Raw genomic sequence first — 15,397 nt, 5'->3', positions numbered from 1 at the left:
GTGTCTTCATCGCTTGGACAGACAGAGGGACCCACTGGCCTCGCCCCCGGTTGGATTGCAGGAACTGGGACACCGAGTCGATGGCCTGTGCCAACGGTCAGCCCCCTCCAGGCTCCAGCGTCCTGGGCCAGGCGGGACGGAAGCTCCCCCACCTGGCTGGGGCACGGTCACGTCCTGTCTGCCTTTTTCTTTTCCCCGAGAGTGTCCGTTTTCCCTTCTCCACCCCCACCCCCCAAAGAGCAATCCGGCCCCCTTGCCCGTCCCCTCTGGTTCAGCCCCTGCGGAGCTCACAGAGGGACTGCCTTCTAAGGCTTCTTGAGCGACGCGGCCTCCTCCAGGGTTCCCCGGGCTCAGGCCAGCTCGGGAACCGGGGCGTCGGCGCTGTCCCCAGCCAGCCCTCAGCCCGGGTACCGCGTTCCGACTGGACACCGGTTTGGATGCTGTCGGGCTGGCGTGGATGCGGAAAGAGGAGGCCGAGGGCCGCCACCCGCCCCCACCCCGCCCTGGTCAGAGGGCCCCTCACCCAGGCGCAGGAAGGAGAAGAAATAGAGCCAGAAGAGGCACAAGATGGGGGCGGCCAAGGCCTGGTTGACGGCCGCTAAGTGGATCCTTTTCTCCAGCTTGGCCGGGAGGTAGGCAAAGTACAGGTTGTGACGGTCCACCAGGTGCTTGAGCAGGATGTAGGTGAGGCCTGCGGACACGGGGCCGTGAGCAGCAAGCCTGGTGGGGCCCCAGGGGCCCCCGTGCCCCCTCCCTCCCGGGGCATCGATCTGTCCACGGGGCCGGGCTGGTCTGCCATCTGACTACACGAAGGCAAAGTGGGGCTCAAAGCAGATCCCGGCAGCTCGGGAGCGCTCTCGCGCTCGCTCGCTCTCTCCCCCGCCCTCTCCCAGTTTCCCCCTGACCCCAAGGAGTAAAAGGCAGCTGTAATTCTGTCCCTAGGGAAGACAGAAATTCTAGGATCATTTTGCAGAAAGAAGTTACTTTGTACCGAATGCCTGGCCCGACCTCTGCCCGGGCCCTCCCCCGCGAGCCCCCCACCGTCCTTCCGGGCTCCCTCTCTCTGTCCCTTCCTGGCTCCAGCTGGCCCTCCGCACTCATCAGGCGGCAGGTGCCAGAGGGTCCTGCCCCAGGGGCAGCACACAGGGTGGATGTGCTTCTGTTATGTCAGGATCTTTAAAATTTTGTTTTTTTATTTTTTATTTTTTTAAAGGTTTTATTGTTAAGTAATCGCTACACCCAACACAGGGCTTGAACTCACAACCTGAGATCCAAGAGTCGCACATTCCACTGACAGAGCCAGCTGGGTGTTCCTGTTTTGTTTTCAAAAAGTAAAACTTTTGGGGCACCTGGGGGTTCAGTCAGTTGAGCGTCCGACTTCAGCTCAGGTCATGATCTCACAGTACATGAGTTCGAGCCCTGCGTTGGGCTCTGTGCTGACAGCTCGGAGCCTGGAGCTGCTTCAGATTCTGTGTCTCCCTCTCTCTCTCCCCCCTCCCCCACCTGCGCTCTGTCTCTCTCAAAAACAGACACTAAAAAAAAAAAGTAAACCTGTTGATTTTTTAAATAGTTCAAGAGTAAACGGAAAACTAAAACCTCCTCCCGCCCCTAAACCTCAGCTGCAGTGCCAACAGTGTGCTGGGTGTTCTACTTCCTTCTAGAATCTTCCACCTGTCTGCAGTTCCTCACGTTTATTTTAGCTGCAAGACCTCGGTCTTTAAAGTCAAACAGTCCTCAGCTCAGATCCTGGGTCTACTCCTCACTCGTGTCACACTGAGTGTGAAAGGGGCCACAAACGAGATGCGTCGAGCGGTACGAGTGACAACCCACGGAGCGCACACATTCAGAGCGCGTCTGCCGCGCGGCGCGGTCACCCGCGAGCCAGGCGGTAGCTGCCGGACGCTGGGATCAGGGCGCCACCAGGGATGGCCAGCAGGACCAGGGATGTCCCTGTGGCTCCCGGGCGCTGCAGAAGTCCTCAGTGTGCGGGGGGCACCCCTAGGGTGCCCCGAGGGGTCAGCCACCACCCCCGGGGCCACACTCACCGAAGGGCGCGATGATGGGGCAGGTGATGCTGTAGGCCATGATGACGGTGAAGACGCACAGCATCCACGCGTACATGGCTCCGAACTCGTACTGGAAGGCCTGGTTCTGTGCCAAGAGGGCAGAGCGCAGGGTTTGCTCCAGACGCCACCCGCCCACGCCACGGGGGCCGTAAGGGGAGGACTTTGGAGACGGGAGGCTCACGGCTGCCCCCTGCCCCACGGACCTCTCCGGCCCGCCCCGGGTGCCGTCTGCACGGACCTCTCCGGCCCTGCTCGCTTCACACCCAGGCCGCCAGGGGTAAAGGAGTCTCGTTCTCTCAGTGTTTCCCTTGCTCCAATCGGGTCTACGCAGCAGGCCCGAGAGTCCCGCGTCTACGCAGAGGACAGGTGCAGAGTGCGTCCCCCCCCAGGACGCGCCTCCTGGGTGATCACCGGCCCCGTGGAGGGGGGCGGGGTGTACCTGCTTGATGTTCCTGTGGTCGGCGGCCGTCTTGGCCACGACCATGCGGCAGGTGTAGAGGACCAGGCCCGGCAGCCGCAGCAGCTCCATGCCGTTGCCAATGAAGGCCGAGGCGATGACGTAGTTCACAAAGAAGGCGCCCTGGTCGGGCAGGAAGACGCACCTGGGGGGCGGCCGGGCTGTGAGCCTCTTTCCCGCCCCGGGGAGGGGCACTCGGCAGGGCGGGAGCGGAGCCCCTGCATTTGGTGCGGATGCTCGCTCCGTGTTCCGGGCTCAGAGATGAAAGGGGGGCCCTGCCCCTGCCTCTGCCCTACCCCCGCCCCTGCCCTGCTCTGCGAGAGCCTGCATCCCAGCGAAGGGGACACACAGCATGCCAGATGTGACGTGTGCTCGGGGGAACCGGAGCAGAGGAGGGACGACGTGCCCCCTGTTACACGGGCCGCCAGAGAGGCCTAAGGAGGTGAGACCCGTGCTCGCGGAGCAGGAGGGCAAGGACAAGCGTCCAGGGACCGGGCAGAGAGCGGCTCTCGGCGGGTGCGGGGCGCGCGCACCGACAGGGCAGGGGGGCCGCGGGCCAGGGAGAGGCAGGGCATGCGTGCAGGGAGGGCTGGGGCTGCACAGGGGTGGCCGCTGGCATCGGTGAGGCGGGGCGACCGGAGGGGTGCTGGCGGACCAGGTGCGGCGGGGGAGGGCACAGAGGGGACAGGTGCCCCAGGGCCCCTCGGCTGGGGCAGCCAGACACTCGTGGGCAGCCCTGGGCGCAGGGCCGCGGGTGCACGGGGCCTGCAGGCTCCAACTCGGGAGCACGGGGCCACGGAGGCCGGGGTCCAGCTGAGGTGACTGGGAGCAGGGCCACAGGCATCGGGGAGACGCAGGAGAACCCGCGATGGGAAGAGAACCGGGACAGGGCCATCCTGGAGCCTTCGCGGACGAAGGCGTGACGATGTGTCAGACGTGGCTGACGGTTCATGAAGGTGAGGGCCCAGCCCCGAGCGCCAGATCTGGCCATCTGGAAGCCACAGTCCACCCAGACGGGAGCTGGCTGGGTGTGTGGGTGCCCGCCTGTGGCCGCCAGCCCCCGAGCCCTCAGCCTGACCAGCAAGAACCCACGTGGAATAATTCGGTCTAATCTTCCCAGGAAACGTGGCCAGCCTTCCTACCAACACTGGGTTGGATGAGTCAATGCCAAGGCGGGGGGCCAGTATTAGGGCCCAAAGGGTAGGGCAGTCGGGGCTCAGGCCGAGTTAACGGGCTGGGTAGCCCAGGGCAAGCTATTCCAACATCTCTGAGCCTCAGTCTCCCCATCCATAAAATGGAGAAACAATGGCGCCTACCCCCACAGCTTGCCGTAAAGGTTCAACGAGAAAAAGAATAAAGCATTTAGCCCGCAACGCCCTGTCAGGGGGACACACCCCAGAGACAGGTTTATTCTGTTCTCCGGGGGTAAACGGGGCCCGGGCCCAACCGCACAGCCGCGTGGCCGTCCCCACCCCGACCTCCCCGGCACCACTGGGACCCACGGGTTCCTTCTCCCTGAGCGGCTCCATTCTCAGTAAGTAAGTGAGTTTCCAAGAATGAACAAGACTGCCCCTGATGGAGTTTCAGCCTAAAAGATTAACCACACTTCTGCACACCTGGCACAAAGTGGGTCAGCCCCCATAGGGCGGCCTCAGCCCTGCCAGGGGCCGTGGGCTTCCCCGGCCCCGATGGCCTCAGGAGGAGACGTCTGTGCCGGGCACAGGCCACCGCGCCCCCAGCCCCAGCGCAGCCACGGCTGAGCCCCCGTGGGACCTCTCCCCGGGACCACGGCTCCAAAACGCAACGTGGCCGATACTTACTCCAACCTGATAGAGGCTTCGGAGGAAGTTTTGTCAAAGAGCCACCGGAAGAAAAAATCCAGACTGGAAGAAAAATGAATCCCGTAAGAATTTATGTCCAGCCCTCCAGGTGATCGCGACCCGTTTTCATTCTTCCCTGCTCTCACCAGCAGGCAGGACATCGGGACCCCCATCTGTCGTCTAAGGTGCCCCCACTCCAGAGCAGCCTATGAGGGGCTGCTCCAACGGCGGCCCCCTCCCTTAAAATCAACACAGCCGTGACTCTACCCTCCCCCTGGGCGGAAATGTTGTCTTCAAGCTTCTTTTTAAGGAAGAGAGACCGGATCTCCGGAACAATCCGTGAGCCTGCCGCGCAACGGCACCCCAAGTGGGAGGGACCGGCTTAAGTGTCGTCAGGGATCTGCATCCTCTAAAACCACTTGGGGACGGAGCTGTCCAGATCCTGACTGTGAACTCAGGGCAGGAGGTGACGACGCGTACCTGGTGAGGCCGAGGGACGGCAGGATCAGCACCATGAAGATCAAGAATATATAGACCTTGGACATCATGATCTCGTTTTCTCCTGACCTGCAGGAAGTCAGAGGTGAGCCCTGCCCGGTGCTCCCCCCAAGACCCCTGCTGGGCACCCACGGACGCCGTCAGGCGAGCGTCCTCACTCACTTGGTCCAGTGAGACTCCAGCAGCGTGGAGTAGTAGACGATGGTGGGGAGCAGGGCCGAGAAGGACCACAGGAGGAGGGTCGGGAAAAACTGACTGATGACCGGGTCCTGCAAAACACGGCCCACAGAAGACACAGGTGGAGAGGCTGTGGCCATGGGGGCTTGGAGGCCACGACCTGCTGTCACGGCGACTCCGGGAACTCCCGGTCGCCCTTGCCTTGCCCCCCAGGGCTGACGCTGTGCCCCATACAGAGCAGGTGTCCCGTGCCGTTGGCCGAACAGACCAGAACTGCACTTGGTGTTAGTAGGGCTGGATGAGCAGAGAAAGTAACTTCACATACAACCGATCTCCACCTGTCTGACTGCCCAGAGCGACCGCGCCCCCCCGACCCCCACTGCCGGCTCCCCTCTGCGCAACCAAGGGCAAGTGGGAACACGGAAGCCAGGGCCTCCCCAGGAGGCCTGCCCGCTCAGCTCCCTCCTGCCCAGCAGTGACCTAACTGCCTGTGCCTGATATGCTCACTATTGCAATCACAGGAGCTGCCTACTTTCCCTGATAAAACAGGCATCTTTAAAAAGCTGCGTACTGGGGCGCCTGGGTGGCTCAGTCGGTTGGGTGTCCGACTTCGGCTCAGGTCATGATCCCAGGGCCGTGGGATCGAGCCCCACGTCAGGCTCTGCACTAAGCCTGGAGTCTCGAGATTCTCCCTCTCTCTCTCTCTCTCTCTTGCCCTCTGCCCCCCCCCACCCATGCACACTCTCAAACAAAAAATTTAAAAAATGCTATTGAGGGGCGCCTGGGTTGTTCAGTTGGTTAAACATCCGACTTTGTCACAATCTCGCGGTTTGTGGGTTTAAAACCCGCGTCGGGCTCTGTGCGGACAGCTCAGGGCCTGGAGCCGGCTTCGGACTCTGTCTCCCTCTCTCTCTGCCCCTCCCCTGCTCGCACTCTGTCTCTCTCTCTCTCTCTCAAAAATAAAATAAATATAAAAAAAATTTTTTTAATGCTATTGAATGAGACGAGAGTAAATGAACTGTAGAAAACGGATGGAATGAGAGCCAGGAGGGTCCTGTTCTTAGAACAGTGTTGCAAATATCTGTAGATTCTTGCTTTACCATAAGAAACCGAAACTGGTTTAGGGAGAATCGACAAAGAGGGTTCCACTCGGCCGATTCCACCCTCAAAAGAACAGACTTGGCCATACATCCAAAGATGCGCAAAGGCGTGAACACTGACACGCTTTTAAAGATAAACAAAATTCTTAATGTGCGCAAGGGGTTATTTTCGGGTAAGAAGGCCTGGGCCACACAGCAGCTTATGTGGTCACCATCACCAGAACCCCGCAAGGATCATCCGGCAGGTGCCTTCGCCCCAGCTTTGGGATGAAAACCCAGCGTTCGGAATTCGTCAGCTGGGGGACGGCACAGCGAGGCCCTCACGCCTTCTAGCCCCGCGTGCTTGCCCTGAGCGTGACTGACTGAATGCCAAGTGGAACTGGAGAAAAAAAAAAAAAGATTTAGGGGGATATTTCAACAGAGCCAATTATGGGAAATCAGTATCTTTTTAATTTTTTTACGTTTACTTATTTTGAAAGAGCGAGCAGGTGAGGGACAGAGAGAGAGCAGGAGAGAGAGAATCCCAAGCAGGCTGCACGCTATCAGCTCAGAGCCCGACACAGGGGCTCGATCTCACGAACTGTGAGATCACGACCTGAGCCAAAACCAAGAGGTGGACACCTGAGCCCCCAGGTGCCCTGGGGAAACCAATATTGTTTTCAAGCAGAGGCCACTTCAGGAAGCGTTTCGTTGTCTCGATTTGTCTAAGATTTTAAATAATCATTTGTTGCCTATCTAGAATCAATGAGTTGACGATTATGTAACAGATACTTAACTTTCCATCAGTACATGCCCTTCAGCTCACACGACCCTACCGTTGAACGTTCAGATTGATTTCGAAAACACGCACGGGCGCGCGCGTGTCGTAAACCAGTGTCGTAAATGTGGCCACACCTGCTCAAGGCCTAAAGGCACGGACGTGAGCTGAGAGGCACGGCTCCTGGTTCAGCCCCCACGTCCCTGGGCTCCAGCCACCGCCCCCCCCCCACGCCTTCTTGTCCCCAGCCTTGCAGGACGGGCTTGTAGCATAGTCACTCACGTTGAGCTCACGGATGGGTTTGGTGACATTGAACTTGTCTATGGTGGACACGATGATGGCGGGGGTGGTCAGGAAGAAGAGCCCCACGAACAGAGTGAAGTTGATGCCCAGCCACTGGAGCCACCAGCAGAAACCCTGGACGGAGAGGTTCTTCCTGCAGGAGGGGACACAGGCTTGGAGGCTGAGACCCCCCCCAGGCCGGGCTGCCGACCACGCCCCCGGTGCCCTCAGGTGGGTCAGCGGGTCACATCGAGGCCCGGCGAGAGACCAGACTGAGGCACTTGGACCCCAGGAGTACAGGTGAGCCCTCTGTACCGACCTTCAGCTCCAGCAAGGTCAAATGCGGGGTCCCCTTGAGTTCAGAGAGAAAACAGGTTATCCACCACTCACACGGCTCCCCGGCCACAGCCCGGGGGCCAGAACCCACCAAAGGGACTCCACGGTCACCCAGACAGACAGAACGAGGCTACGACACGGCCACATCTAAAATGCCTGGTGACCAGCGACACAGGGCCGGGGGCTGGGTGCACGCAGAGGGAGGGAGGCAGGGGACAGCAGTGCCCAGGCCCCACGGCGGTCATGCTGGCCTCTCACCCCACCGAGAACACAGCAGCACGCTGCCCCCACGTTTGGGAAGCCCTGTGAACCATCAGAGATCAGCTTGGAGCCACGGAGACGCTCCCAAAGCTCGCTCTGGGCAGGGAGCTGAAGCCAGCCACGCTGGGGGCTCTGCTGGGGCTGCCCTCACCCGCGGCACTGTGCTCAAGGCTCACCAACGGCCCCCGTGGACGCGGCCGAGCTCAGCAGCGTGTCCCCAGGCTAGACCTAACGCCACACGACACAGCAGCCAGGGGCTACCGAGCCCTGAACCGGGGCTGGTCCGACTCAAAAGAACATACACGCCGGATTTCAAAGCTACTAAGTATGAAAAAGAGACGCATCTCCACTAGAAGGTAACTGATCACGTTAGAGTGATAATATTTCGGATATATAAGGAGAGAGAGATTATGCAATTAAGTTGAACAGTTTCCTTCTACTTTCTCAACGCGGCCGAAAGGAAACTGGAAATTATAGACGTGGCTCCCGGACACCCCGGATGCCGGGGGGCATCACTGGAGCGCAGTGCCGGGTGTGGATGCCCCCCCCCACCTGACGCATCCCCCCACGCCCGCCCCAGGCCCAGAGCGGAGCCAGGAGCTATGGTGGGGGGGCCCTGAAGGCCAGCTCGCACCTGTGATGCCCGGCCTGGGGCCCCTCCCCCCTCCCCAGTCCAGGGCCGGGGCCTCACCAGCAGATGTCCTCGGGGTACGTGGCAAAGGAGACCGTCCACTTGGAGATACGGAGCTCCGCGCTGCAGGAGGACGGCTGGGGCTCGCCTTTGCACTGGAGGCTCTGACACTTGCAGGCATTGAAGTCTTTGAGGATGCTGCCAGGAAGGAAGAGCAGACGTGGCCGTGGCCCAGACACCCGGGGCACCGCGCACACGCGCAGAGTGAGGGCAGACGCCGCGGGGCCCCGGGGCCGTTGCTCTATCAGCGGGTTGCTAGGTTAGCCGTTACTACAGCTCACGGGGAGGACTTGGCCTCATCCTCAGGACCACGCGGCGAGCCGGGGGTCACTCCTGCCTCCGCGTCAGGATCCCGAGGCTCTCCGGCTCAGGTGCGCACCCCGTCTGGCCGCTGCACCCCTGGACCACGGCTGCTCCCTGCGCCATCATCACCCTCGGCCGCCCAGGAAGTCGGGGCCGCGGACGCACTGCGCGGCCGGGCCAGGGCCTAGCTGTCCTCACTTCTTCCCACCCTGACGCCCAGGGCCCCCCCGGACTGCCACCTGGACCCCCGCCGTCTCCATGCCCCTCACTCCTGCCTCAGCACGCCCCCCCTTTCCACGAGCCCCTCCTGGCTCTGGCCTGGCTGCAGGGGACTTTTCCCGGGTGTGCGGTGCCCGCAGAGAGGGCTGGGAAGGGGCACTTGTGTGGCCACCTGCGTCCCCCACCCCAGGCGTGACGCCACTCCAGGAGCCAGAGCCCCGTGCTGGGGCCCACGTGTGCTCCGCAGCCTGGCCCCGGGGTCTCCCTGCTGCAGAGCTGGGGGTCTGTGCAGTGCCTGGGGTCTGTGCATCTGTGCGACGGAAAACCCAGCACAGAAGATCATCTGCGGTCCAGAGTGGACATCTGAAGGGGGGTGGCAGAATGCTGGACGCCTTCCCTGGCATGGCTGGTGGGAGCTCGGCCCGGGGGTGAGGCCACGTCAACCCACGAGGGACTCACCTCGCGCGAGGATCACCCCACACGTGTCACACGCACCTGGGTTGGGATGATGGGGGGATTGTGGCCTGCCCCAGCCCCAACCCGTCCCAGGGGCGGGTCATAAGTCACCTGGAGGAGACAAAGGGCTCCGGACACGCCCTACTCACTAGGTGGCCATGGACTTCTCCTGGAAAGTGACGAAGGCCATGCCCAGGGGCTGTTCCTGCACCCGGCGTTCCTCATCCGCGATCCTCTCCAGCAGCCTGTCCCTCATGCGCGCGTAGTAGGAGACGGCATCCTCCTAAGGACACGCACCCCCTCGTGACCACGGGCCCTGCGCGGGCGGCGGGGACCCCGTGGCACTCCCGCGGGGGGCCGGGCCCTCACCCACTCGCACCCCGGCACTTTGCAACAGCAGAACTGGCCGCAGGGCCTGGGGTTGATGAGGGTCCACTGGCCTGTCTTCGCCCGCAGGTTCATGTAATAGATCAGGCTCTTTTCTGTCTTCTTCCTGCAGGGGTGGGGGTAGGGGGACACACGTCAGAGTCACCATAACCCTGCGGCACAGACCCCACGCCCACTGTCCAACTGCCAGGCCCAGGAGCTCAGCTTTCTTTTTTAAAGTTTATTTTGAGAGAGAGAGAGAGAGAGAGCGAGCGCAAGCCGGGGAGGGGCGGAGAGCAGGGGAGAGAGAATCCCAAGCAGGATCCGCACTGCCCAAGCGGAGCCCGATGCGGGTCTCGAACTCACGAACCGATCCGAAACCAAGGGTCGGAGGCTTAACCGACTGTGCCCCCCTGGCACCCCAGGGGGTCAGCTTTCCAAACAAGAAAGGGGCAGAGCCCCCCCTCCTGCCTTCCCCCCTGGGGGCTCCGCCTAGACCCCCCACCAGCAGCGAGGCAGCAGGGTGGGCGGCCCAGGAGGGAGGGACAGGCTTCCGGCCACCGACCAGCCCCGCTCACCTCTCCCTTCACAGGTGAATCAGCCTGGCCACGTCGTAGCACAACTGTACGTCCACCACTTCACACGTGGGATACGCGTCCCTGTGCGCAAGGCAGGCCGTCGGAAAAGAGAACCCCCCCCACCCGGCAGGAGAGATCCCCCCCAAGTCCCCGAGGGTACTCGGGGTACCACAGAAACCTCTTTCCTTTCGTCTTTTTACAAAGGGTGAAATTTTGAAATTCAACACAAAGAGGGCTTTTTTTTTTTTAACAGCACGAAAGCAATCGCCTGAAACTGAAAGGCTCGTGCCCGCTTGGCTGTACGTCAGCGGGCGCGTGTGGGGCCAGATGAATCCGGTTCGTGACCTCCTTCACCCACCCGGAGGAAGAGCACTATCGTCTGCTCTGGCTCACGCCTACCTTGGACCGTGCGGAAATCCTACCCAGCGTGTGGCCCCTTTTTGAAGATCACAGACCTTTCAGGTTCAATGAACGCAGGGGGCTCGCAGCCCAGCAAACGTCTACACCCGCATTAACAACCGTAGTACGACCCTCACAAGTGTGCTGTGTGTGGACTCACACCGGCCGGGTGCTCCCACGGTATTCACTATGCCGTCCTCACCATAGCCTGGGAGGTTCTGTCCCCATTTTACAGATGAGGAAAATAAGGGCCGGAGAAGTTAAGCGACTTGTGCCCAAGGTCACACCGCGAGTGGCTGTTGGAGCCCAGATGTGAATCCAGGCAGCCGGGCACCAGTGGCCGCTAAACGATGCTCCCTGCCCACCAGACACACAAAATCAGGCACTCGCTCTCTGTTTCTACGAATCGCCGTCGTCCGCAAATAGTGCTGAGTTACACCGTGGTCACCCCGAGTCCCCGCGGCAAGTTAGTGGCTGCGGGACTGGGAGGGGTGCGTTCGGACTGAATCCTCAGCTCGCCGCCTGGGGCAAGCCCTCCAGCCGGGGTCCCGGGGCCTCTGCACCTGCCCTCCCCTCTCCTGCTCCACACCCCCCTCCCCTGCATCCCTGGTACCACACACACACACACACACACACACACACACACACACACGGCCTCCCCCAGAGGAGCCCTGCCTCCTCCTCCACCGCAGGACTCCTTGGTGCAGGTGCTCCCTCCAGAGACACCCGTGGGCGGACGCCTGTGCCAGCGCAGGCCCCCCCCACCCCCCGGAGACCTGCTCGTGCCCTCGAGCTATTTCTCTGCACCTACAGCCTGGCCTGTGCTCCAGCTGCTGTGGTCCCCCGGGGCGGCCTGCAGCGGACAGGCCTTCTAGACCCCAGACTTCTAGAAGCCTTCCACAGCAGGCTGGCACACGGCGGCCATGGGATGCTCGCATGGCAGGGCCAGGCCCTTCGCCAAGTCTCTGGGCGCCCAAAGAGAAGACAGAGCGGCCCGCCTGAGGCATCTGCCCCGCCTGGAGGGGCCACAGCCCTGCTCACCGGAAGTGGGTCTCCACTGTCTCCTTCTTGCTGTCTCGGGGGAGTCCCGTGATGAACAAGGTCCGCCTCACCTGCCAGAGACACACATGGGGGCGGGGGATGTCACCCCAAGGCACGCCAGTCCCCAGGTGGGCCCAGGGTTTCCGCCCTATTCAAGCCCACCCAGCCCCGCCCCTCCCCACGGAACACAGTGAGAGCTCGGAGGGACCAGTGCTCCCCTGGGAGAGCCCGGAGGGGGTCCTTCACATGCTTTACTGACTGACCCCCGCCCCCCAGATGCCCCTAATCAGAAAAATTTTAGAAGCTAATGTCAGGCATCTGGGTGGCTCAGTCAGTTAAGCGTCCGACCACTGATTTCGGCTCAGGTCACGATCTCACGGTTCGTGGGATCGAGCCCCGTATCGGGCTCTGTGCTGACAGGGCAAGGCCTGCTTGGGGTCCTCTCTCCCTCTCTCTTTGCTCCTCCCCTGCTCGTGCTATCTCTCCTTCTCTCTCTCTCAAAAAATAAACACATAAAAACCTTAAAAATAACAAGTGAATTGGGGCGCCTGGGTGGCTCAGCCGGTTGAGCGTCCGACTTCAGCTCGGGTCACAATCTCACCGTTCGTGGGTTCGAGCCCCACGTCGGGCTCTGTGCCGACGGCTCGGAGCCTGGAGCCTGCCTCGGATTCTGTGTCTCCCCCTCTCTCTGCCCCTAACCCACTCGCATTCTGTCTCTGTCTCTCTCAAAAACAAACATGAAACAAAAAGAAATTTATGAAATAAAAAAAAAATTAACAAACGAATGAACGAAAAGCTGAAGTCAACCGTGAGCACAAACATGCCAGCCAGGTCCCACAGAGGCCTCTTTAAGCGCACGGCTCCCGTGTCCTGGCAACAGGCCGGGTCAAGGCTCCGCTCTGGCCCCACCCGTGACCCTCCCCGCCTCGCTCACCGAGTTCTCCTCCTGGTACTGGATGGACCGGGTGTGGTGTCTCATGAAGCCCACGGTGAGGAGGAGATAGATGACGGCAAAGACAGTGTGCAGCCAAAGGAGGTCATCGCTGAGCGGGGACACCTGCCATCAGGGCCCGGCTCCCACACAGGGCGGGGTTTGCGGGGGGGCGGGCCCTCCACGTCTCCTAACCACCCCCCACCCCCACCCCGCACAGCAGCACTGCCCGGGGCAGGCAGTGCCCGCAAAGCCCTGGCCCCCGCCCCATACTCACTCCGTCTGCAGGTTTGCGATGGTCGTCCTCCCAAAGCTATAAGGGTCTTTGTCTGCAGACAAGCAAGACACTTAGTCTTAGGGTCACACTAGGGAAGGGGGACGGGGGCGGCCCGCCTCGGTCCGTGGGTCTCTGAGGAAGCACGAGACGGCCAGGCCCGTCAGAGGACAGGGACCGGCCGTCCGGTCTTTTCAGAACTGCACCAACCCAAGGCCCCACTTTACCCGACAACCTCTTCCCGACCCGCCGCGTGGGTAAGTCACAATCGGAATTTCTCTTGCTTTGAGATTCTTGTGACATTCCTTGAGAATCTGAAATCCTCCTGAACGGGTCCCAAAACCGAGCTGGGAATCCCTGGGCATGAGAAGTGGATTCGTGGGGCCCCTGGCTGGCTCAGTCAGCAGAGTGTGTGACTCTGGATCTCGGGGTCGTGAGCTCCAGCCCCGTGTTGGGTGGAGAGAAAGAGAGAAAGAGAAAAAGAGAGAAAGGAGAAAGGAGAAAGGGGAAGGAAGGAAGGAAGGAAGGAAGGAAGGAAGGAAGGAAGGAAAAGGAAAGGAGAGGAAGGAAGGAAGGAAGGGAGGGAGGGAGGAGGGAGGAAAGAAGGGAGGGAGGAAGGAAGAGAGGAGAGGGAGGAAGAGAAGGGAGGGAGGGAGGGAGGGAGGAAGGTGGGGAGGGAGGAAGGTGGGGAGGGAGGGAGGAGGGAAGGGAGGAGGGAGAGAAGAAGGGAGGGAGGGAGGGAGGAGGAAGCGGATTCTTTGGCATTTTGGAAGCCAGCCTCCCGCACTGGCAGGACACACGGTTCCAGGCTGTGACTTTGAGCGTCACGAACATCTCCCACACCCACTCACTGTGGCCTCCCGATTGTGATCACGTGGGGGCAGGAAAGTATGAAACGCTCTCCGAAGGCCCCCGATCCTACGAGTCTTGGGGTTTTATTCCCCTTACTTAGAACCGAAGCTCACACCGGGGGCCAAGCTCCTGGCCCAGGCTCAGGTCCGGGGGTGGGGGGTGCCTCTTGAGAGGCACGGCCAGGCAGAGGGGAACGTTCCGGAGTCACCCCGAGGCCTCCTGACACCTGGGCCCACCCCAGCCCCACGAGCCCCCCCCAACCCCACCCCGGGCCGTGAGTCACACAAGACGAGGGAACATTACCCAGCAAATCACCCGAGAGGTTGACGGGCAGGATGACGCACAGGGACAAGCAGCTGACGACCACTAGTAGGAAGATGACATGTCTCTGGAAGGACAGGTAGTGGATGGCGTCCTCCCCACACCGCTCCAGAATCTGGTCATCGCTGCCCAAGACACGCACAGGGGACCCGGGTGAGCGGCAGGGCCGGGCCGGGCTGTCCCGTCTCCTCACATCCCAGGACACCGAGCTTTCAGTCGCGCAGCTCGGGAGGGCGGAGGCAGGACAAGCCCGGAGGAGCCTCCTTCCCAGCGCCCTGCACCACACCCCCCACACCACACCCCCAGGCACCTGCTGCCCGCATCCCTGCAGACACGTGTGCAGGGGGAGGTCCCGCAGCCCCTCCTGCTTCTGTCAACATGTCAATTGTTCCGGGCTCCCCACCCTGCCGTCCGGCCCCCTCCCTGTGTCCTGCTGGCCTCATGGGGGCTCCGCCCTTTCCTCCTTGCCCTATTTGGACGCTCCGGCCCCCTTGGGGACCTGGAAAATTCCAGGCGCTGACAGCCAGAATGCCACAGAGGGAAAAGGGGGGTCTCCCTGAGGGTCCGGCTTCCAGAAAAGCAGGAAAATTCTGCGCGGGCAGTGGTAAGAGAAGCGGGTGTCACGGCACCAAAGCAGATCCGAGAGGTGGGAGACCGGCGGGAGCCACGGGCCACACGTGAGGCGGTGAGGTGGGCACGCCAGGCCGGCCGGGTACCGGGCAGATGCTCAGAAGCCAGCCTGGGGATGGACGCTACCCTGCGTGCTGTTTACCTGGAGGACAGAGCTTTGCACCTGACCACACTGGCTGCACTTCCCAATCACCTGCCAGAAAGTACCTGCCCTGCCCCCAACCGTGCGCACTGAACAAACAGGATGGGGGCCCAAACCTAACCCGGCGGCGACTTCCGACTTTCTTTCCTCAACAGGTTTTCTGGAGACACACCTCTGACCGACTCCCTATCTTGCCAGGAAGGCAAAGCCAAGGAAACTGAGGGGATGCTTTGAATGTCACCTGCAACACTGGCCGCGAGCAGCTGTTAGAATGCAACTGTGGCCTTAAAACAGTCAAAGTATCCTTTTTGCAACAGGAAGGAGTAGACACTGAAAACATATCTAATACAGTGTTACAGGGACACAGGGAGTCCCAGTGTCTGATACAGTGTTACAGGGACAAAGCCGGGGGACACGCGGCGTCCCAGTGTCTGATACAG

The 15,397-nt window shown here is 61.4% G+C and overlaps 1 protein-coding gene across 4 annotated transcripts in view; it reads right to left on the bottom strand.

The window, feature by feature from the left end:
• LOC131495873 (CSC1-like protein 1) overlaps positions 1–15,397 on the bottom strand; it is a 28,858-nt gene that overhangs the window by 1,908 nt on the left and 11,553 nt on the right. For 3 of the 4 annotated variants that reach the window (XM_058701049.1, XM_058701051.1, XM_058701052.1), the window contains 14 exons: positions 14,168–14,310; positions 13,016–13,067; positions 12,742–12,850; positions 11,808–11,878; positions 9,793–9,916; positions 9,573–9,706; positions 8,446–8,583; positions 7,158–7,311; positions 5,004–5,110; positions 4,824–4,910; positions 4,344–4,406; positions 2,506–2,668; positions 2,046–2,151; positions 524–691 (listed from right to left, as the gene is read on the bottom strand). In XM_058701049.1, the coding sequence (XP_058557032.1) occupies positions 524–691; positions 2,046–2,151; positions 2,506–2,668; positions 4,344–4,406; positions 4,824–4,910; positions 5,004–5,110; positions 7,158–7,311; positions 8,446–8,583; positions 9,573–9,706; positions 9,793–9,916; positions 11,808–11,878; positions 12,742–12,850; positions 13,016–13,067; positions 14,168–14,310 (1,619 nt within the window). The remainder of the gene's footprint in view (positions 1–523; positions 692–2,045; positions 2,152–2,505; positions 2,669–4,343; positions 4,407–4,823; positions 4,911–5,003; positions 5,111–7,157; positions 7,312–8,445; positions 8,584–9,572; positions 9,707–9,792; positions 9,917–11,807; positions 11,879–12,741; positions 12,851–13,015; positions 13,068–14,167; positions 14,311–15,397) is intronic. The other variant, XM_058701050.1, reaches the window with a different exon arrangement.

Source organism: Neofelis nebulosa, chromosome 15 (genome assembly GCF_028018385.1).
Source record: "Neofelis nebulosa isolate mNeoNeb1 chromosome 15, mNeoNeb1.pri, whole genome shotgun sequence".
Taxonomy (NCBI): domain Eukaryota; kingdom Metazoa; phylum Chordata; class Mammalia; order Carnivora; family Felidae; genus Neofelis; species Neofelis nebulosa.
This window is presented reverse-complemented; position numbering and strand designations above follow the sequence as displayed.